We start from the raw sequence: 22476 nt of genomic DNA, 5'->3' as shown, positions 1-22476 counted from the left end.
CTTGAGATCTATGGAGCACATCCAAACATCTTTCTCCAACAATGGGAGAATGGATTGTAAAGTGACCATTCGGAATTTGGACTTCATGACGGACTGGTTTAGTTTGCTGAGATCCAAAATGGGTCTCAGGTCCCCTGTCTTTTTTGGCACTAAAAAGAACCTTGAGTAGTTTCCGGATCCGATCTGGTCTGTGGGGACCAGTTGGATGACTCCTTTTTCTAGCAGCTTTGAAGCTTCTACAGCTGCAATTTCCCTTTGACTGGGTGGAGGGTCCGGGATTTTTTTGGACGGTGGGGGTGAGTGTGTGAAGGGAATGGTGTAACCTCCGGCAATAATATGAAGCACCCAACTGTCCTGAGTAATAGATTCCCAGGCTTTTAGGTGCTTGGCAAAACGGCACCCGACTGGCTCCGGAGCAGCACAGCCGGGCAATCCCTCATGGAGTGTGGGAGGCTGAAGAGCCACAAAAGGACTCATGGTCTCCAGTGTTGCGGGGCCTCTGCCGCCTCTGGGACGGCGTCTCCCAGAATAATTTCCCGTCTTCTGCCTCTGGAAGGGAATCTTCCTGCTGTTGGGGAAAGAATTTCTGTGATTTGGAACCACATCTTCCCTCCTCTTTAGCCTTGGGATAAGGCCGAAGGGAGTGGAATAACGTGCTCCCACGGCAGATAAAGTCTTTCCCTCCTGCTCACAGCGGGTAAGAGTGTCTTTACCTTGGGTCCAAACAAAGAGGACCCATCAAAGGGAGCGTCGGCAAAGGAAGACTTGAAGGCCTCCGCGAAATGACACAAGCAGCCAGGCTTGTCTCCATAGAGCCACGCCTGTGCCTGCCCCTCTGCCGCATTTGAAATGAGCCTCATGGACGAGTTAGAAATCGAGGTAAGGATAGCCAACTGAGAGCTAACCGACTGGGCTAGCTGCTCAGGTAGGTTACCTGAGAGGGAGTCTGAGAGCTCCTTGACCAGATCCCTCTGTAGTCTGGTGAAATGTGCCAAATAATTCAGGGACCTCAGAGTAAAGGCCGCTGAAGTCAAAGTGCGCTTCCCGTGCGGTCCATGCTCCTAGACTCCTTATTAGGAGGATGGACGGACGTTGAAGCCTCTGCCACGTCCTGCTGGGTAGCAGATGCCACCACCATGGCATCTACAGCCACGCCTTCGTCAAGAACTCCTTCTCGGTGGGGCAGACAAAAATTTGTTAGGGCGAGAAGGCACTGGTTCCACAGTATCTGGATGTTCCCACCCTCCGACAAACCAAATCCAGGAGCTCGTCGAAGGCGGAGACACCCAGGAGGCGGAGGGCTGAGCCCGAAGGCCTTGAGAAACACTGACTCATCAGCGGAGGGGGTTTGGAATTCCAGCCGCCTCGTTGTTAAGGATTTCTAGAATGTCTGCAAATGAGACATCATCCGAGGCGACTTTGGGGACCCCTCCGCATCATCAAGATCTGTGTCCGATGTAAGAGACTCGTGGGAGTCCACGTGCTTCCTCTTGCACAATCTCTTCCTTGGGGCTCTCCGAAGACAACTCCGAAGAACCCTCAGGAGGAGGGAACCCCAGTGGGGTAACCTCAGGCCCAGGGCTCCGCTGCCTAGAGACAGGGGAACTGCCAAAGACCCAGTCTCCATGCCCAGGAAGGTGCCGGTAAAGCCGTGAGATGGCCAAGAAGACTTGGCCAAGGCACTCCTCATAGCTCTGAAAGCCGGACCCCAGAATCCTGGGAGTGTCCGGTCCCGAGCCATGATAGCAGATGGAAGTCCCGCGAAGCACCGAGAGGGAGGCTCGGAACCGACAGCATAGGTCCCAACGTCACCCCGGGTCCGGCCGAAGAAGTCCGTGCTAAACTCGGACCCGAAGGCCGGGTTGGAGTAAGGGTCGGAGCCGACCCTAGGATCTCCACTGGCTCCATCAGCACCTGCTCCGGAGCCGAAGCGGTCGGAGGAGGAATGGCAATGGAGTGGGCTATCGGCTCGAAGCCAATTGGGTTGGAGCCAAAACAAATTTTTGAAAGACTGGGGACTGGAAAAGTCTTTGGAGCACCCTGTCTATGTCCGAATCTGACATCCTCGTTGACCTGGAGGAGACCGAGCGGGTTCGGTAGGTCTCCAACGGCTCCAAGGGACTAGGGGACCGGCTCGGCGACTCGATAACTATCGGCGCCGAAGGAGTGCACAAACCAATTTCCATCGGTGCGAAGAGGACTTGGCGCCGAGGAGGAAGTGTCTGGCGGACAACCTTCATCGGCTCCGAGATCAGTGGAGCCGATGAAGGTGACCGCCTCGATGCCCCAGCCATCGGCTCCGTAGCGAGATGAGTCGAGACAGGATGCATAGAGGCAGACCGTTCGCCCTCGGCTCCGAAGTCCGTGGAGCGAAGGAGAAGCCTGCCTATGTCTTTTGGTGGTCGGGTCCGACGGACTGGTGAGCCGGCGGCCTTTTAGCAGGAGAAGGAGAGGACGCTAATGCTTCTTCAAAAGAGGGTTTTATAAGGCCTTTCAAAATAAGTTTATTTTTCCTCTCTTGGAGGACCCTCGAGGAAAACGCGTGACACACGCTGCAGGACTCCTGCAAATGTTTGGCGCCCAAACAATATACACAGAGAGAGTGGTCATCTGTGATAGACATTTTAAAACTGCACTTAGTGCACTTCTTAAAGCCCGAAGGCCTAGGAGCCTGAGACATTATAGCAACAAATTCAGTAACTGTATCACAGAAAAAAACACACTGTTTTGTTTTTTTTTTTTGTTTTTTTTTTTTTTTTTTTAATTGACTGTCACTACAATGATTAGCTTACGGTTACCGATTAAGGTTGACAGTCCGACAACTACAGAAAAAATAACTAAAGGGGATCCTAGAACCCCTAAGGATTTGAAAAGAAATTGACTGACAGGGAAAGGCCCTTCAAATCAAGGGGGCCTCTAGTCAGAACAAACACACAATCACACACAAATTTTTTCACAAAAAATACCAGTCGCACACAAAAAGTACGGAATAGCTGTTAAAACAGCTTTTTGTTATAGAAATAGAAAATTTCTGACAGAAAAAGTTAGTGAAAAACACTACTTAGCTCAGCCAGCTCGAGACCACGTCTTTGCTAGTTAGCAGCAAACGAGATCTGGGGGACTGGTAGTGGTGCATCCTGGGATATAGTAAGCTCAGCCAATAAGAGACTTCGCTCTTTGGCATAAGTGTGCCGAGTCGGAGCCGAGGGATCGGCTCCGAACCCATCAGTCAGAATGTAGGCGAGATAGGATCACATAACATCATGGTCTTTTAGACTCAAAAATGAGGAATGTTCCTCATAATGAAGTACACTTGAGAGGCATGGTAGAGATAAACCCAAGAACCGTGAATCCTGGATGCAAACTGTACACCGTTTCCCAGTATTATCACATTTTTAAGACTGTATCCTCAAAGATCTCTCTGATATGCTACTAATGCTACCCTTCTCACTTTCCTTTCAGGCATCCTGCACTTAGCAGAACAATATACACGAAAAACACACATGCTTCCCTGTGATTCCTCTAAAAGGACTAAAGGCATAATAACTCTCAACCTCTTACCTCAGAATTAGGGCGATCATGGTTACTTAATCCTTAGTACTAATAACTTGAGAAAATGGCAGAATAGCAGAATGTGAATTAACATGCACTGTCTGAACTAAAAGAAATATAACTCTAATTATTGTCTTTGCTTATTAAGCATAATTCAACACATTTTCTCCTAAAATTGACAGGGAATAGGAGGAACAGTGCACAAATTTAAGCCAGAAATCAGAAGCAGATGAGAGGCGCGACTAAAGATAAAACCATAGTCATGATTATAAATCCTAAATGTTTCTATAGTGTTATCTTCAGCAAAATAAACTGATGTACCCCAATTGACTACTGCATCAGTTTGGGTGCAGCAGTATTTACCTAAATGCCGTATACCTTCCTATGAAAATGAAGTTGTAAGAAAATGTACCCAGTTTTTATTGCCTTGCCCATGCAGATCAACAGCAACTACTAGTCTAAAGGCCTGTATTCACCAAAAACAAACCTCAGAGCAGCAGAATAAACTAACCCACAACATCATGCTTCAATGCTTGGTGACCAAAAATTAACCAGTTTCTAAAGCAGAAATTACAAAGTGCCTCACATGTATCATCAGGAGCAATAGGAAACAACTCCAGAGACAGTGCTCTCAACATTGCCAGCCATTTTGAGCCATGACTGATATATTCAAGACAGTACAACAGACCACAACTATCCAACCTTACTCAAACAACCCACAATACAATCTAAAAGGGTTTTGTTGGCTTATCACTTGCAGTTACAGAAAGCTCACAACTCAAATTTTCTTTGAAGCTGGAATTAATCCCACCCACATTATTTATAACAGCCCCTCCTTAAGCTTTCCCATGATGTTTACACACCACCCTGAGACATTCTTATAGGCAGTAGAATATGTTTTTTATGGGAATTTAACAGTGTACAAATCTGAATTACAGAAATGTAATTGCAGTTTCTTCCTCAATGCAGCATGCTCCTGCACATTGATGACTACCAGATACGCTGGCAATGACATGATATCAGCCGTACTTTAAAACTGTAAATAAAATAAAAAAAGAAATTGTGAATTGAAGGGGGCCACTCGGGAATTCATGACACCCCATTATTTTGCCCTCAAAACTGGTAAATTGTGAGGAATTTGGTACAACTGAGAGGTATGTGCACTGTGACCACCCTGAACTTGGTCTGTTTCATGAAGGGATTCAGTTTGTACAAGTCCAAAATAGACCTGAGGTCTTTATTCTTTTTTGGCAAAAAAAACCCCCTTCAGTAGACCCTGGATCCTTGTTGATCTGGTGGGAATTCTTGGATGACTCAATTTGCCAGGAGCTTCTAAATTTCTATGGCTGCCTGCTGTCTCTGACAGGGTGAACTTCTGGGAGATATTTGTGACTCAAACTTGGAATTTCTAAAAAGGGAATGGTATGGCCTGTAGATATAACTCTTAGCACTTACTCATCCAAGGTGATAGTCACCCAAGCATCTGGAGGAGCATCTGGGTGAAGAGCCAAGCAATCTCCGACCACTTCTAAAGCAGGACAGTCTGGCAACCCTTCAGGATCGCTGGAATGGTTCACTGGAGGAAAGTTTCATGGAGGCCCTGATTTTGTGAACCCCCGTGGGTAGCACCTATTATGGCCCACCTCACTGTGGGAGGAACCCTCAGAAAGAGCATCCTGGGAAGACTGCTGTGATTCTCTAAAGATGATACCTTTCCTCCCTTTTGATTCCTTGAGAAGGTTGTATTTGAATAGGGTCAGGAAACAGCTCTGCTTTATGTGAATTGGGAGTTTATTCCAGAGGAGCAGCGGTCTCTGGAAGATGCAGCTGTCTCTCCAGCACGTTCTGTTTATGTCACAGACAAAGATATGATCCCAAGAGTGAGCAACTCTTGTGCCATTTGATTTGCTGATGTGCAGCATTTCCATTAGGGCAGGGTCAAAGGCTACTCCGTTATGAAAGGCACAAGTCACCTCTCAGCAGCCTATAGGATACAGAGTACATTGACAGAGCTTTTAGTCTGTTCACTACGTCATGGTTTGTAGACCATGTATTTTCTTGGTGATAAACCTCTGGGGTCTCTCAGGTGTTTGGTGATATACATGCAAAAGGGAGCATTGCATTCATTTAATGGTCTGATGATGGTCGAGTACAGTGGAGTTATACCATCCTTAGACCTGGATGTGATACCCTTACTTTTGAGATGTGCAACGTAGAAGGCTTTTCTCACCACTGAGAAAACTTGGTGGTAAAAGTTCAAACTGCTAATGACTTGTGTACCCAAATCTCGTACCACTAAGTTTAAATTAAAGGGGTTGCTGTAAATATTGTAATTAGCAAGGAATTCTGCTTTTCCAAAAGGAATAATAATGCATTTTTTGTGTTTAGTTTTAATCTGTGGCTATGGCACCAATCATTGGCCCGCGTTAGCCCCTTCTGCAGTATGTCAACATCAATGGAGGACTCAGTGATTGCACCCAATTTGCAATCATCAGTGAACGTGGTTAGCCAAAGACTGTCTATGTTTGCCTGGACTTCCGAAAAATAGACTCCATACAGTAAAGGGCCCAGCACAGATCCTTGTGGTATATCACTAGTGACTGGTCTGCTGCTAGAGGTGGAGTCACCAACTTTGACAGCATGTGCTCTGTTGGTAAGTTAATCAGGTACTTATCTACTGACGTAAGGGTTAATCCCCAGCTGGGAGAGTTTCTCTATAATACCTCAGTTGGGGATTGTGTCAAAGGCCTTGGCTAGGTCAAGGTAGGTGGCCTGCACTATCTTTCTCTCATCCAGGGCTTTTGAGACTTTCTTGAAGAAGTCTGCCAAGTTTAACAAGCATGATCTACCTTTAAAAAAGCCAAACTGGGTTAGATCTAGAGTTTGAAAGTCACCTATGTCCTTGTTGATACGATCTGTCATAATTCTTTCCATGGCTTTGTAGAGGAGATTGGTTAGACTTATGGGTGTTACCAGGGTCAGTTGATGGCTTCTCTTTGTGCAAAGGGATTAATGTTGCTATTCTCCAATCTTTTGGAACATAGCCAGTTCTCAGGCTGTGGTTAAAGAAGGCACCAAGTGGGTCTGCTAGGTCTCATTATAGATAGTTTAGTAAGCAACTTGGGATGTTATCTGGTCCCATTGAAGAAGTGTTTTTGGCCTTGGAGAGTGCAGATATGATCTGTTCTCTAGAGATAACAGGCTGAGGAATAGTGTCAAGTATGCTTTGGGGTATAGCTGGTGGAACAGGGAGGTGAAATTTGCACCAAATCTGTCAGCTAGCAGGTCGACAATTTCCTCCAGTATATTTTAAGTTGTACTAGCAATTTCGCACATAGTTGGGCATTCCTTTTTAGATTTCAGACATGGTTAAAGAATGAAGGACATAAAAGGCACCACAAAGTCCAGTAATTGTCTCACGGAAGGCAAATTCACCAAAGGATTTTAATAAACACGCTACCAGGTACAGACTAAGCACAAAAAAATGCTTTCGGCAAAAAAAAGTTTTGTTTGCCGAAAGCATTTTTTTTTTTTGTGCTTAGTCTGTACCTGGTAGCGTGTTTATTAAAATCCTTTGGTGAATTTGCCTTCCGTGAGACAATTACTGGACTTTGTGGTGCCTTTTATGTCCTTTATTCGAATCTGCCCTGGTGGGTGTAATTTCTTATGGTTAAAGAATGCCTTATGATTATCCTTAGCTAAGGATGCTATTTTAGCTTTGTAATTAGCTTTGGAGGACTTGACAAGATTTCTGATTTGCTTGTTTAAGCTGTGGAGGGAATGTTTTCTCTCCTCTTGTTCTTAGAAATCAGTTTCTTCCTCTTCTTATATAACCTGTTTAAACTTGACCTCCACCATGGTGGCTTGGGTTTTTGGGAAGACCTGGTTTTGATCTGGTCAGGTAGAGCAGAGTCTATACAGTTGCTTAGGTGTTTATACAGGGCAGTGATTGTGGGGGGTTTGAAACTTTTTTATACTACCGCTTAGTAGGCTGCAGTTTGATTTCAAAATTTTTTTTAGGTTTTTTTTTTTTGTTTGTTTGTTCCTGAAGGGGAGTCAGGCCCAATAGTTACATCAAACGAGACTAATGTATGGTCTGATCTTACCAGGGAGGGCATCAAACAGGGGGAAGTGTAGTGATCCCCCATGTTGGTGAGTACTATGTCTAGGACATTTAAGCCCCTTGTGGGGGTGCTATCTGTTCCAGAGCATTTGTATTGACAAAGTCCATGAACCTCTGGGTAAGCATGTTTGTGATCATGTATGATTCCCAGTCGTTGGAAGGATAGCTGAAATCATCAATGATGAAGGTATTTGGCTATAAAGGGAGTGACTCCAGTAACTACAGATATGTGGTGCGCTTTTCTTGGGTCATGGTGGGGACCTATAGCTAGCGATGATGTAGTAAGGTAGATTGCCTATAGTTAATTGGACATGGAGTAGTTTGAGAGAGTCATACAGTCTGGCCATTCTCAATGTGTACTTGGTTTTAATGATGATGGACACCCACCTTTGGTCTTTTCATGCTCATTTTTTGAGGTCTGAACATGTGGAAAGCATTAAAACCCTGCACAGCCAGGTGCTCTCCACGGCTCTGAACCACGTCTCGGTGACTACACAGACATCAATATCTTCCAAGGTGAGGAGTGCTTCCAGGGAGAGCAATTTCCTGTTTAGACTACTACCATTAAGCAGCGGAACCTGCAAATTATCTTGAGAGGAGTTTGTCACGTCAGAAGTTTTTTTTTTCAATAAACATCTTTATTAAATTATCACAAATGACATAGTCTTACATTTACATAAATGAAAACACAACAGTGACATGACTTTACTTGCAAATATTATACATCACAGACACAACTGAAACAACTGTAGTTGACAACACTATACATCACATATAATTTATCCAGTTATGGTCAGTTAAGTATTATATGGCTCATTCAAATCCTACTTCTTAAACCTCATTCCTTCTCAGCATATATTGTTCCCACAATTCCCATTTTTTCTATGCAGATTGCTCCATCCCTTTTCTAAAGATCCCAATTCCAGTTGTTTTATCTGTGTTACTATATTCACTACTTCTAGTAAAGTTGGTCTAGAAGTTGATTTCCATTTTCTAGTAATTGCTTTTTTCGGCAGCCACCATAGTTAGACTCAACAAGGCTTTACTATGTCTAGGCAATTCTGATTCTGTATCACAGCTCAAAACAAATCCATCTACACTGTCAATCCAATCCACTCACCCAGCATCTCTGACTGAGCAGTTCACAGGGAATCTCTAAAGTCTGCCAGCTCATTATGTTCCTAGCCACCTCTTTCTTTCCAGTCACACCTCCAACATTTGCTATCCACCTGAGGAAAACTTCTTTGGAGTCTACTACTTGGGATATAAAAATACCTATGTAAACACTTCCAGACAAAGATCCTAAATCTTCTAGACTTTATTGCATAGTTGGGAGGTATACATACATCCCCCATTGTTTATTTCTGAATTGCGCATCCAGTCTCTCTTCCCAATCCTTGCTATACTCCTCTGATTGATTCCAGTAATTATCATGTAATATTTTATATGCTCTACTAATTATTCTTTTGTTAATACCAATTTTTATTCTAGATTTGATTAAAAACTCTACCAGTGCTGGTCTTTCATTTAGAACACCCTATTTCTCTCATTTGCCTATACTTCGATATTAACCCTGGATAGGGAAGGCAATCTCTAACCTGCAGTCTAAATAAATTCTTGGCCTCTTCCCATACTATTACCTTTCCCTTTCAAGTTATTTGCTCCCAATATCTTGGTTCCTTTGCCAGTTTTCTCCAATAAATTCCAGCTCCCTCTTGTCTATTATCCATATCCCTAGCCTCGATTATTCCTATTGGTATAATTTTTTTTCTTCATTATTGTGCTGGTTTACTTCTTAGAATACGCCCTGCTATGTTATGAATATAATACTCTGTATGATTTGTGTTGTTTTCCTTAAGAGTATGTATCTAAAATCCCAGTCTCTCCTTATTGCTTCAGCTACCCCTGTATCATCATCATTCCTTTCCACTTTGAATTATACTTTTCTGCTTGTGCTATGTATAAGAACCTTAACTGTGTTGCTCTAATACAGCCCTCAAATTGGGGTAATCCTAGGCCACCTGTTCCATTGGAAGAATCAGCGTATCCCACTTGACCCTTGCTGACATCCCTTCCCAGATAATTTAATTCCTATCCACAGCTTCTCCTCTAGTTGATAAAAATATGCCTGACCTGTGTATAAGACTAAAGGGATTAAAAACATTTTAAATGCTTGTATCTTAGTATCCATATCCATATAACAAAGTTTCCATTTTTCTCAGTTTTTCTATTATCTTCTGTTTAGTCTCTTCTCACATATCCTTAGCTGCCACAACAGTGTCATTTTTAATCCATAATTCTAAATACTTCATGTTATCATATCCAAATAAATATGGATATTGCTGGACCGATCTGTGTGTTGGGTACATAATTTACCACTATTGTTTTTGTTTTAGCTTCATTAATTTTGTGTCTGGAGACGATTTGAAGCTGCCTTAAAATGTTCCACAACACTGTAATGTCCCCTTCTGGTTTTGTCATGTATACAATAATATCATCTGCAAATAGAGCCAGCTTTTCCTGACTACCATACCAATTATATCCTTGCATTTCTGAGTCCCTTATTTTCTTTGCCAACACTTCTAATATAATGAAAACAACAAAGGGTAAAGCAGACAACTCTGCCTGGTTCCTCTGCTCAAGCAGAAGTATCAGAGAGGACCAAACCCACTTTAAGTTTCACTTGCAATCCCTCATACATACTCCTAATCAACCTTATAACTGTATCAGGGAAAGCAAATGGTTTAATTGCCCTGTTCATGATGTACCAGTCTACTCTGTCAAATGCTTTCTCTGCATCAAAACCCACAAATAAAAGTGGTATTTTCTTACATTCTGCTTCCCTCTGGCTCATCAATGTTGTGCTAATATTATCAAATGTTTGCCTTCCCTTCACAAAGCCACACTGATCTATATCTATCACTTTTGGTATCACTTTTGCCATTCTTTTAGCCATTATAGATACAAACACTTTCTAATCATGGTTTAGTATTGGAATGGACCTGTATGAAGCTGGATCCAAGGGATCTTTACCACCGCCTTCTTTCAGGATGCTGGTACTTCTCCTACTGTTAAACAAAACCTTCCATATCAGTTTTTTCCCTCCTAGCTTCCAAACTTCCACAAGAATATCAGCTATTCCGAGGGACTTTCCTAGAGAATGGTTATACAAAGCCATTTTTTTATCTCATCTCTTCCTATCCTGTTAATAACTGAGCCTCATCTACCTCTAACCTTGGCATATTTAATTCTTCCATAAACATTTCCATTTGTACCTTTTCTTGAATTCCATATTTCTCTGCTTTATACAAACGTTCATAAAATTTTCGAAATATTTCTAATCCTTCTACAGGAACTCTTGTTATCTTCCTTGTTATAGGCTCCCTACGCTTGCTGAGAGTCCTTTCAAATTTCTGTTGACTGAGTCGTCGTGCTAACAGTTTTTGTGCTCTAGAATTATCAAAAACAGGTGCTTAAGAGCAATCTTTCTAAACTCGTGCATATTAATGAGGTAATCCCTTATTTTCTGTTTAGCATTCTGCAGTTGCTCCTTTTCTTATTTTCAGATTCCCACATTTTGCGATACTAACATTTGTCAGTCCCTCTAAATAATTCTTGTTAATTCTTGACAATATCTCCCTTTCCTTTATTTCCAACATAGTTTTAAATTCCACTTTAATTTTATCCCACTCCCTAGCTATATTTTCAGAAGAAATTTCTATCTTCTCTTGTAGATCCTGAATAAATTCCAAAACCCATTCCTTAAATTCTTATCTTTTCAGCCGATAGGTGGGAAAGAGCTAGTGTCTCATTTTTATTTCATGACCTTGCATTTTTATTTTAGTTATTATTGGCGCATGATCAGAAAATTTTATTGGCTACATTTCAAGACATTCAACTAAATGCACCTTTTCCAGTGAGATATAAATTCTATCTAGCCTAGCCCAGTTTTTGTATCTTGGAGAATAATGTGTAAATTCACTCCGAACTCCTAGTACTGAATTCACATCTTCCATGCCAAATATTTTCATAAAATTCTTAATAAATCTACTCTATTTGGTCATATTTTCCCCTCTAGGCCCCACAGACACATCTTCACTGTTGCAAACCCAATTCCAGTCTCCAACTATAAGTAATATTCCTTGCTGAAAGCTGATTATTTCTCCCAGAGTTTTCTTAAGCTTCATTACAGCAGTTTTAGGTGTTATGTAAATGCATGCATTTGTAATCCTCCACCCTTGCCAGTAGCCCCTCAGTACTATACATCTTCGATTATTATCCTTTTTCCCCTCTTCTATCACTATTGGAGCTCTTCTTACAACTAATACAAGTACTCCTCGTTTCCTTTCCCCCAAAATATTCCACTTAATAATCATCCTGAAAACCTTTCTTTATCAAATTCACATGTTCATGTCTTTCCAGGTGTGTCTCCTGTAGCATAGCTATTTGCACTCTCCATTTTTTAGTATAGTTAACTATCCTATATCCTGAAAAAACTGATAGAGATCTTAAGAGGAGGAGAAGTACCAACATACTGGAAGAAAGCAGTGGTAGCTGTAATGCCTAAAGAGGGTAAGGATCCATCAGATCCAGCTTCATACAGACCCATTTCAATACTAAACCACAGTTACAAAGTGTTCCTGTCCATAATGGCTAAAAGAATAACAAAAGTAATGACAAACTTGATAGATATGGATCAATGTGGTTTTGTGGAAGGGAGGCAAACATTTGACAACATTAACAGAACAATGATGATCCAGAGGGAAGCAGGATGTAAGAAAATACCATTGCTATTGGTGGGTCTTGATGCAGAGAAAGTATTTGACAGAGTAAGCTGGGACTTTGATCAGGGCAATGGAAGCATTTGCATTTCCTGAAAAAATTATAAGTTTGATTAGGAGGATATATGAGGGATTGGAGGCGAAAATTAAAGTGGGTGGGGTCCTTTCTGATGATTTCTGCTTGAGCAGAGGAAAGAGGTAGTGGTGTCCTCTTTCCCCTTTGTTATTTGCATTATATTTAGAACCACTGGCAAAGAAAATAAGGGACCCAGAAACTCAAGGATATAATTGGCATGGTAGTCAAGAAAAGCTGGCTCAATCTGCCGATATTATTTTATACCTGACAAAACCAGAAAGAGACATTACAGTGCTATGGAACATTTTGAGACAGTTTCAAATCTTTTTGGGATACAAAATTAATGAAGCTAAAACAAATGCAATAGCAGTAAATTATGTATCTGCACACAAATTGGTTAACCAATATCCTTATTTATGGGGACATGATAAAATGAAGGATTTAGGAGTATGGATTAAAAATGATTCTGGTGTGGCAGCTAAGGATATGTGGGAAGAGACTAAACAAAATAATAATAAAATGAGAAAATGGAAGCTTTGTGTATGAATATGGATAGTAAGATACAAGCAGTCAAAATGTTTTGGTCCCTTTAGTCCTATACACAGGTTAAGCATATTTTTATCAACAAGAGAAGAGTTGCGGATATCAATTAATAAAGAGCTAAAGGACTTTATCTGGGAGGGGAAGATGGCAAGAGTCAACTGGGATAAGCTGATTCTTCCAGTAGAACAGGGTGGATTGGGATTACCCAATTTGAATGGGGTATTTCAGAGCTAACAGTTAAGCACATAGCACATAGCACAAGGAAAAACTATAATTCAAAGTGGGAAGGAATGATGTTGAAACAGGGGGGGGAAGCTCATGAAGCAAACAGAGACTGGGATTTTGGATACAGGTCTTTAAGGAGAATAACAATAACCATACAGAACATTATATCCATAAAGCAGCAGAACGTATTCTAAGAACTAAGCCAACATGGGAATGGAGAAAGGAGATTCTGCTGATAGGGATGACTGCAATTAGAGAAACAGACAATAATCACGAGGGGTAGAATTTATTGGAGAAAAATTACAAAGGAACCAAGGTATCGGAAACAATCAGCTAAAGATGGGAAGATGATAGAATGATAAGATGCCAAAAATGTATTTGGACTGCAGGTTAGAGATTGCCTTCCCTATCAAGGATTGAGATCAGAGTATAGGCAAATATGAAGAAATAGGTGGGTCCTAAATGAAAGACCAGCACTGGTAGAGTTTTAGTAGAGTCTAGAACAGAAGCTGCCATTACAAAAGGAATAATTAGTAGAGCATATACAATATTACATGACAACTATAAGAAAATATTACATGATAACAATAAGAATCAATCAGAGAAGGTTAGAAAGGATTGGGAAGAGAGACTGGATAAGCAATTCACAAAGAAACAATGGGAGGATATATGTATGTCTCCCAAATATGCAACAAAATCTAGTAGGTTTAGGATTTTTGCTTTGAAATGTTTACATAGATATTTTTACACCACAAGTAAATTCCAGAGAATTTTTTTCTCAGGTAGATTGCAAATGTTGGAGGCATGACCGGGAAGAAAGAGGTAATTGGAAACATATTTTCTGGGAGTACAGTGAGTTGGCGGACTTTAAGAATTCCCTGCAGGATGCACTGTCAGATATGCTGGGTGGGGAGATTGGTGTGATGAGGGAGATGATTTTTCTGAGCTATGATACAGAATCGGAAATACCTAGACATGGTAAGGCCTTGCTGTCTGTAACTATGGTGGCTGCCAAAAAAACAATTTCTAGAAAATGGAAATCAAAATCTAAACCAACTATATTAGAAGCAGTGCATATAGTAACAAAGATAAAGCAAATGGAATTGAGATCTTTAGAAAAAGGTAGGAGCAGATTACATAGCAAAACATGGGAATTGTGGGAACAATAAATACAGGGGAAGAATAAGGTTTAAAAGAAGGCACTTAAATAAGCTATGTTCTTGTGTCTTTTGGCTTTTCCCGGTTAGGGGTCGCCACAGTGGAACTCCGGTCTGCTAATGATTGGCAGTAGATTTTTACGTGCTGAGTTGCTGGCCCTGACGCACAACCTTCAATAAAGGTACGCCCATTCATGCATGTCTCCACACAGAAGACGCTCTAGCTGAGAATCGAACAGGACAACGTCTTACTGTGAGGCGACAACGCTACCGCAGCACCACCTGTTTGAAAATGATTGGGTAAATTATAAGTGATATATAATGTTTGGAACTGGGAGTGTGTCAGTATGGTTTGTGATATAAAATGCTTGCAACTACGATTGTGTTGGTGTGGTTTGTTTTCATTTATATAAATGTATCGTTTAGTGCTGTCGTAAGTGATAGTTTAATAAAAAGAGGTTTCTTGTTTTAAAAAAGGGGCAGGAACCGAATATTTTTGGAATGGTGCTTAGGTTACATAATATATAGCAATATACATGAAACATAATATTTAATTTTAATTTGTTAATACAGTTTGATTACTTTTATATAAATGTAAATGTGTCTATGTCACAAGTGATAATTCAATAAAGGTGTTTAAAAAAGAAATTGCTAACTCTGGGTAGAATGTATCATAATAAAACAAAAAAAATATATAAATATACATGAAAACAAAACAGGAAAAGGTTCTGCTATACTGTACCATTTCTTACACACATTAAACACTGCAAAAACTGAAATTAGCTTGTAAGGGGGTACTGATGCCACATTCTACACAACACATTTATCTGTATTACCATTTATGTGATATAAAAGTTTCTCTTGTGGCACTCCATAAAAAGTACTTGATACGAAATGCCAACACTAGGGTGGTCTTTCAATCTTTTCATCTCTGTTTACTGATGTAATTATCTATGCACTTTCAGCTCATTCTTTTAAGGGCCAAGATATTCCTGATCAGTATTTTGCTAGGTCTGTCTACATCCTGATGATATGAACTCAAGATAAGCTCAACAATCACAGTAAGCACTGCAAACTATGTAATATCATATTGTATTACATCAGAAAGCATTTGTGATTGTCATGTTACTAGTTTATTTTAGTACTTAACTAAATTATATTTAACCTTTTAAACTACTCACCGGCAAGGAAAGATGAATATAGACCTGTTCATTTCCAGTAGCCGAGTGACTCAAAGTGGATAACCCAATGGATATAATTTCTTCTGTCAGCACACCATCAAACTGCTTCTGTTTAAATAAAAAAAGTAGCCCACACTAAAAATGTAATTAAATTGTAGTTATATGAGGTACATAGCATGCCAAGAGAACCTCAAGATAGGTGTAATACACTCATGTGAAAATATATCTCTGTACTGATATCAGTAGAACATGTTTGCATTAATGTGTGAAGAGCAGACCTACATCCCCGCAAGTTCCTATTAGCCAAAGTAGTACAGATCATGTCCATTAGCTGTTAGCCACTTTGACTAGTGGCTATGAAAATTGAGACAGCAAAGGCAAGTCACACTGCTACAGCTGTCCAACAAGGCATACAAAGTTAATCAAACTATCCTTCAGTATTCAAATGGGGGGGGGGTGGAAGTGAGAGCTATACAACCTGCTGCAAAAGCCTCAGTCTCAAAGAATTGCTGTTACTGAAAGCACTTCACACAGCTACTACAGTGGGCTCTTGCAGATGGGACTACTGTTTGGAAAAAAGTCCTGAAATTGTATAGCAGGCCAGTGGCACACATTATGACAAAATTTCCTAGAAAACCAATGATCTATACAGCATGGTATCATGTATAACAGCCATGGAACAAAGTGGCTACTTTACAGATATTCTGAGATATTTCTAAAGAAGGTTACTATGCAAGGAACAATCCAGCTACATAGACACTTCAAAGGCTTCTGGCATTTGTCATGGTAAAATAAACAGATTAACAAAAAAGTAACTATTCTAAAGGACAATGTTAACTTGTTTGCAAATCATCCCTGATTTCTGCATATAAACTACAAGAAAACCCAGACAAGCTAAAGCTGTCTCGCTATGTTAAACTCCTTTAACATAGCGACACAGTGTGTAAAAAGCAACGGAGATCTTGCTTTCTCCGTTGCTTTTATTTTAAACCTGTCTTGCTATGTTAAATGGGTTTAACATAGCGAGACAGCTTTAAAATAAGCAACAGACATCTCCATTGCTTATTTTAAAGCTGTCTCGCTATGTTAAACCCATTTAACATAGCGAAACAGCAAAAAGCAATGGAGAACTTGCTTTCTCCGTTGCTTTTGGCCACAGCTCTGATGTACTGCGTAGGCATGCGCAGTACATCACAACTGCCACGGATACCAGACAGCTGCGGAAGGGCAGCAAAGAGGCATTATACAATGCCATTATTTAAGAAAAGTAATTATTTCTTTTCTTAAATAATGTCATAGTATAATAGCAATAACCCACTTCTGGGTGTGGGTAATGTGGGATTTACCCACGGTTGTCTTTGTTTGGTACCACGCCAACCGTGGGCAAATCCCGCATTACCCACACCCAGGCGTGGGTTATTGCTATAATAATCTCTTAAAGACATCAGTTGTTTGTAAATGTGCATGACTTTCTTCTTTGTGGTTATACTGAGGCCACTAGCTGTGGATATGCATGTTTTGGACTTTTTACTGACCGCATCAGCACAGCATAAGTTGATGGTTTACTATACTTTAGAAATACAGGGCTTTAAAGCCAACTGATGTTCATAAATGTTAAGGTGCTTACAATGTATCCCAACTAACATTCAAACACAAGGGCAAAAAGGGCACACAGACAAACCATTCAGTAAAACTGCAAGAAAAAACAGACAAGTTAGAGTTATCACTATGTTGTACCTTAAACCTCCTGTAATGGGCATCCATGGCATATATGCAAATGACCCCTTAAAGGACTTCCAAGTGTTTAAGCTACATGTCTTCTGAATGCTCATGACCTTTACATCTTTATAGGTATATATTCAGGCCAATGAAGCCAAACCCACTAGCTGTGCACATACATGTTTCGGCCTTTTTACTGACCTCATCAGCACTACATAAGTATATGGTTTGACTATACTTTAGAACACAGAACTCTACACTCAGCAGATGCCCATAAACTTTAAAGTGCTTGTAAACTGGATGCATCATTTCTAATCCCTTATTTGTTTATTTAACATTTGTTTGCCAGGAAAGTCTGAATGGACACAGGTCGATTTTCAAAAGAGGCCCGGGGAGAAAAGCTCCAACAATATGAAAAACAAATATTATACCACAAGAAAATTACAGAGTACAGGTCAACAATGAAACTATACATTGCAAAATATAAATAACTGAAAGAGATGACACCTTAGCAATTTTAACAAAATGTATACATCAAAGAGTATATGGTATTATATAAACTAGACTAGCATATATATTAGAAAGCACAGTAAGATATTTTTGAGGAAGACTTGAAATTATTTGAGGTAATAGAGTAACATACATATTAGAAAGCACAGTATGATATTTTTGAGGAAGACTTGAATTGATTTTGAAGTAATACGGTAAGCATATAGGGAAGGAAGAAGGCCTACTAGGATAGTACTGTAAAGTGTAGAGCTAAAGAAAGGCATAGGGTGTGTATAAAATGTGGAGAATATAGTTAGTCAGGGGGGGTAGGAAGAGCAAAGCCAGGACTTTTCTAAGTGAGTAAACAGAAGTTTTTTAAATTGTACTATGGTGCAGATGGAATTGATGGAAGTGGGTAGTTTATTCCATATTTTAGGAATGATGCTAGAGAATAAGGATTTTCCAGCCGAGTTGTTAGCTTTGGTGGATTTAACTAGGAGTTTGTCACTGGAACGGAGTGTTCTACTAGTGGTGTATGGTTGTATGAGATCTTGAAGGGTTGGGGTTTTATCTGGTTCTTGGAGTATTTTATGGGTGAAGATTAGTTGCTTGTGTTGGAGGAGCTGAGGAAGTTTTAACCAGTTTAGTTACCTAAGAGCTGTGCAATGGCGTTTTTTGTAGGGGGAAGTCTGTAGCGAATTTGGCTATTTATCGTAACATGAGTCTAGTTTAGTAAGGTCTGATTTGCATAGGTTGGTTAGTATAGGGGAGGTGTAGAGTAGGGGTGACAGGAGGTGTGTCCGGGCAATGGTAGCTTTTGTAGATCTGGTTAAAAATGTCTTGTTTCTGTAAAGGAGGCCTAATTTTTTATGAACTTTTTTGATAGTTTGGGTTCTGTGGATATCAAATTTTAGATTGTTGTCAATTTCGACTCCTAGCAGTTTGGTATGTGTCACAGGGGTAATAATAGTTTTGTTTTTGGACTCTAGGGTGAAAACTGGGAGTGTTGTAGGTGTTCTTGAGGGGTAGAAGAGGAGTTTGGTTTTATTTGGGTTTAGAATGAGTTCAGAATTGGTAAGCCAGGATTCTACTGATAGAAATGAGTTCTGGTTTATGGTGTGGAGGCCCTGCATGGTGGGGGCAGAGCATATGAGGGTAGAATCATCTGCATATTTTATCACAGATGCTTGGTGAGTGGAGGTGTGGTGTTGGTTGGTAAAGAGGGAGAACAATAGTAGCCTTGTGGGACACTTAGGGAGACTGGGAGGGGAGTGAACAGGTGATGCTGCCACAGTACAGCCTATTGTCGGTCTGATAGGTAGTTTTGGAACCAGGTAACAGTGGAAGCACTAAGGTTTAGGGAGGAGAGGACTTTGATCAGTTTGTTGTGCTTTACCATATTGAATGCTTTGGACAGGTCTAGAAATATGGCGGATACAAACTGCCCTGAATTTCTAAGTTGGTTGACTGTATTAGTAAAGGACATCTGGGCTGCAGTTGTACTATGATGGGGGCAAAATCCATGTTGTGTGATTGATAATAGATTGTAGGTGTTAAGGTAGTTCACGAGTTGAGTATGGACCACCCTCTCTAGGACTTTGGATAGGGGTGACAGAATAGCGACTGGGCAGTAGTTGCTAAAATAGGTTGAGTTGTCTCTTTTGTGAAGGGGTATTATATGGTATTTTTTCCAAATAGCAGGTACTATGCACTCTGACATAGATCCGTTTAGGAGTATTGCTACTGGGTAAGCTATTCCATCAGCAGCTACTTTAAGAAATTCGGCTGGTAGTTTGTCTGCAGCTAAGGTAGTTGGTTTTAGTTTGAGCAGTAGTTTTTTTACAGTATTTACTGTTACTGGTTGTAGTGTAAATAGACTGAGGTTGTTTTGAGAGGGTTTAGTGAGATGGGGAGTTATTGGGGCATGGCTATTGGAGTTGTTGTTTGTATTGGCTGGGGCTAGTATTGTTTCTGTAAAATAAGTATTAAATTGTGTTGCTATGCTTTCAGGGTTAGTGGGAGGTTGGTGTGGGTGTAGAGGTTTTGCTTGGAGATGGTATGTTATTAATTACATCCCAGAATGTTTGTGGGTCCAATTCTGACTTATCCTTCTGTCCTTTGTCTGGGGTGGTTGCTGTTTTCTTTCTGGACCCTCATTACCATTGTTTTTTTTAATGTCTGCTTACCAACATTTCACTGAGACTGTTTTTGTTTCTTGCCAAAATTGATCAAGGGAGCATGAAAACCCATGGAAAATTTAGAGAAGGAGGGCTGAAAATCTAATAAATTCCCTTTATCAGCTTACCCCTCTCATCACATTTTTATAACCTCTGCAGCAGAGGTACCAGAAACTCAAATCTCATTTTTGCATCCTCTGGGTGGTTCTGAGAACGCAGCCAGGCAAACCTCCTCAACACCATGCCAGTGGCTCCAGCCCTGGATGTAGTACCTACAGAGTCATGAGCACACTAATGAGTAGAGACCAAAAAATGGAAGAAGCTAAACAACTCAAAGCAAATGTTTCCTCAAAGGAACGAAATGCAGGTAAAACATGCCTCATACAGTTAGTCTGAATAAAATGTTCCTCATACAATTAGTCTGAATAAACTAACATATGAAACCAACAATTCAAAATTCTAAAAATTAAAGTTGTAGAAGCATACACTTTCTTTCACCAAACATATAAATTGTTTCACTATCCATGTGAGAAGGGCAAGGACTAAAATTAACAAAATGCTTGGCAGGAGATGGATTGACTAAAGCTATAGCTGTTAGGTCAGGTCCAGAATGAATGTACAGAAATTTGAAAGACTGAGAAGCTTGTACATTCTGTTTTCTTAGGTGCAGCAGGCTGGCTAGCAGGGAAACCACACATTGTGACAAATATATCCTCCAATGCTGGCAGCAGTGGATGGATGGGAGAGGTTCTGGGAATTCCAGCTGTAACAATTCATAGTATTTTCTGAGGGACTGAGAAAACCTCCATGTTCTGTGTTCTCCCACTGAAAACACTGGCACATTCTGGAAATAGTCTCAGAGAAAAAGAATCCTTGATAGGAAAATTCAGATAACCTGCTCTCCTGAGTCTAAATCAAAAATTCTGAAGAAAAACCTGTATCAGTCCAATCGCATTATTCTTCAGATTCATTCTTGAATCTCTTTAGGAAAAGAGGAATCCCTCCATCTCTTACCAGAAACAACTTGATAAGAAGGGCCAATAGCCTGTACAAGACCCTGACCCAGACCTAAACAACTCCTGTCCAGTAAAACTGGAGCAGGAGAAGCTATGTGTTTAGTTTTCTATTTCTTTTGAAATAATATGATAGAGTTACTGCACATCAGCAAGTCAATGCATCAAAAATACTTGGTCTAGGGATCTAAACCTCTGCTGCAATATCAACAGAACAATATGGAGGAGCAGGCTCCCATCCACATAAAACAAAGTTCATCCCTGTACATATTCAAGTGCAACTTAGATCTATGCAGGGAAAACTTCAAATTTACCCCAGGACTGCCCCCGTACTACTAATGGACACAGTCATATCCCAAATGCTTTATCCCCATGCATGGGTCCCATCAAATTATTTATGGTATGATCTCAGTTAATGTCCTTATATATCACTGTTGCAGTATGCTTTACTATAAGGATCTCCCACCTAGGACAGCCTGACATTCGGCCAGTATACCACAGCCTTATGCTGTTGCATGCAACGTACATCACATATATGGTCCCCACATAGGACATAAGGCTGACATACGGATGCAATCATCCAGTACTTCCTTGCCAGTCTAAAAGCCATTATCACTCATTGGTCTGAACGTCTTGCTGCTGTGCTGCATACTTAGCCATCTCAAGAACTGTTCAATGCTTCAGACATGAGGTGGGGGGCTTCATGTGGACACCCGAACATTCAGGATCTCTAGCCCCCCCATCAGAAGTCAGACCATATCAACATCAAAGAGATGAGAGTTGTGATTCTGGCCCTTCAGACTTTTCATCCATTGTTCTCTCTAGGCCCCTTGAAGGTATACATAGACAAAACTACAGTGATGTGGTATGTCAACAAGCAGGAAGGCACAAAATCTTGCTTCTTCTGCAAGATGGCTCTTCAAGCCTAGGAGGTGGCCCTCACTTATCAGTTAACTTTTCAGGCAGTATATATTCCTTCAGAGCACAATCTTGTGGAACACTGTTTGAGCAGGTCCAAACACAGGCTCATGAATGGCTGCTTCACAGAGACGTGTTTCTGGACTTTGTCCATCGGTGGGGTATTCCTCAGGAAGATCTTTTTACCTTCTGTCTGAACAGGCAGCTCCCTCTCTTTTCTGTCCAGAGTGTCATTCCATCTGGCACGGAAGATGGACACCCTTTCTTTTTGTTGGAAGGGAATGTTTCTTTATGATTTCCCTTCTCTTCCTCTACTTTAAAAAGTCCTGCAGAAGATTCAGCTGGACTATCCAAAAATATTGCTAGTGACTCCCTTTTGACCAAGACAGTGTTGGTTCTCCCTCTTAATGCATCTGGTTAGGGGCAATCACAACAAGTTACCTCACAGGTTGGATCTCCTCACACAGAACGGGTATCTCATCCATCCTCACGTGTCTACTCTTGGACACTGTGGGTGATAGC

At 40.8% G+C, this 22476-nt stretch overlaps 1 protein-coding gene across 2 annotated transcripts in view; it reads right to left on the bottom strand.

Moving 5' to 3' along the window:
- Window positions 1-22476, bottom strand: part of LRGUK (leucine rich repeats and guanylate kinase domain containing) — a 1953320-nt gene that overhangs the window by 1917277 nt on the left and 13567 nt on the right. The window contains exon 2 of one of the 2 annotated variants that reach the window (XM_044088664.1): window positions 15639-15746. The exons of the other annotated variant lie outside the window; for it this stretch is intronic. Coding sequence (XP_043944599.1) covers window positions 15639-15746 — 108 coding nt within the window. The remainder of the gene's footprint in view (window positions 1-15638; window positions 15747-22476) is intronic. 2 annotated transcript variants of the gene reach the window in all.

Source organism: Protopterus annectens, chromosome 11.part0 (genome assembly GCF_019279795.1).
Source record: "Protopterus annectens isolate FY-2018-M chromosome 11.part0, PAN1.0, whole genome shotgun sequence".
NCBI classification, from domain to species: domain Eukaryota; kingdom Metazoa; phylum Chordata; order Ceratodontiformes; family Protopteridae; genus Protopterus; species Protopterus annectens.
Note: the sequence above shows the minus strand (reverse complement) of the source record. Positions and strands in the feature narration are given on the sequence as shown.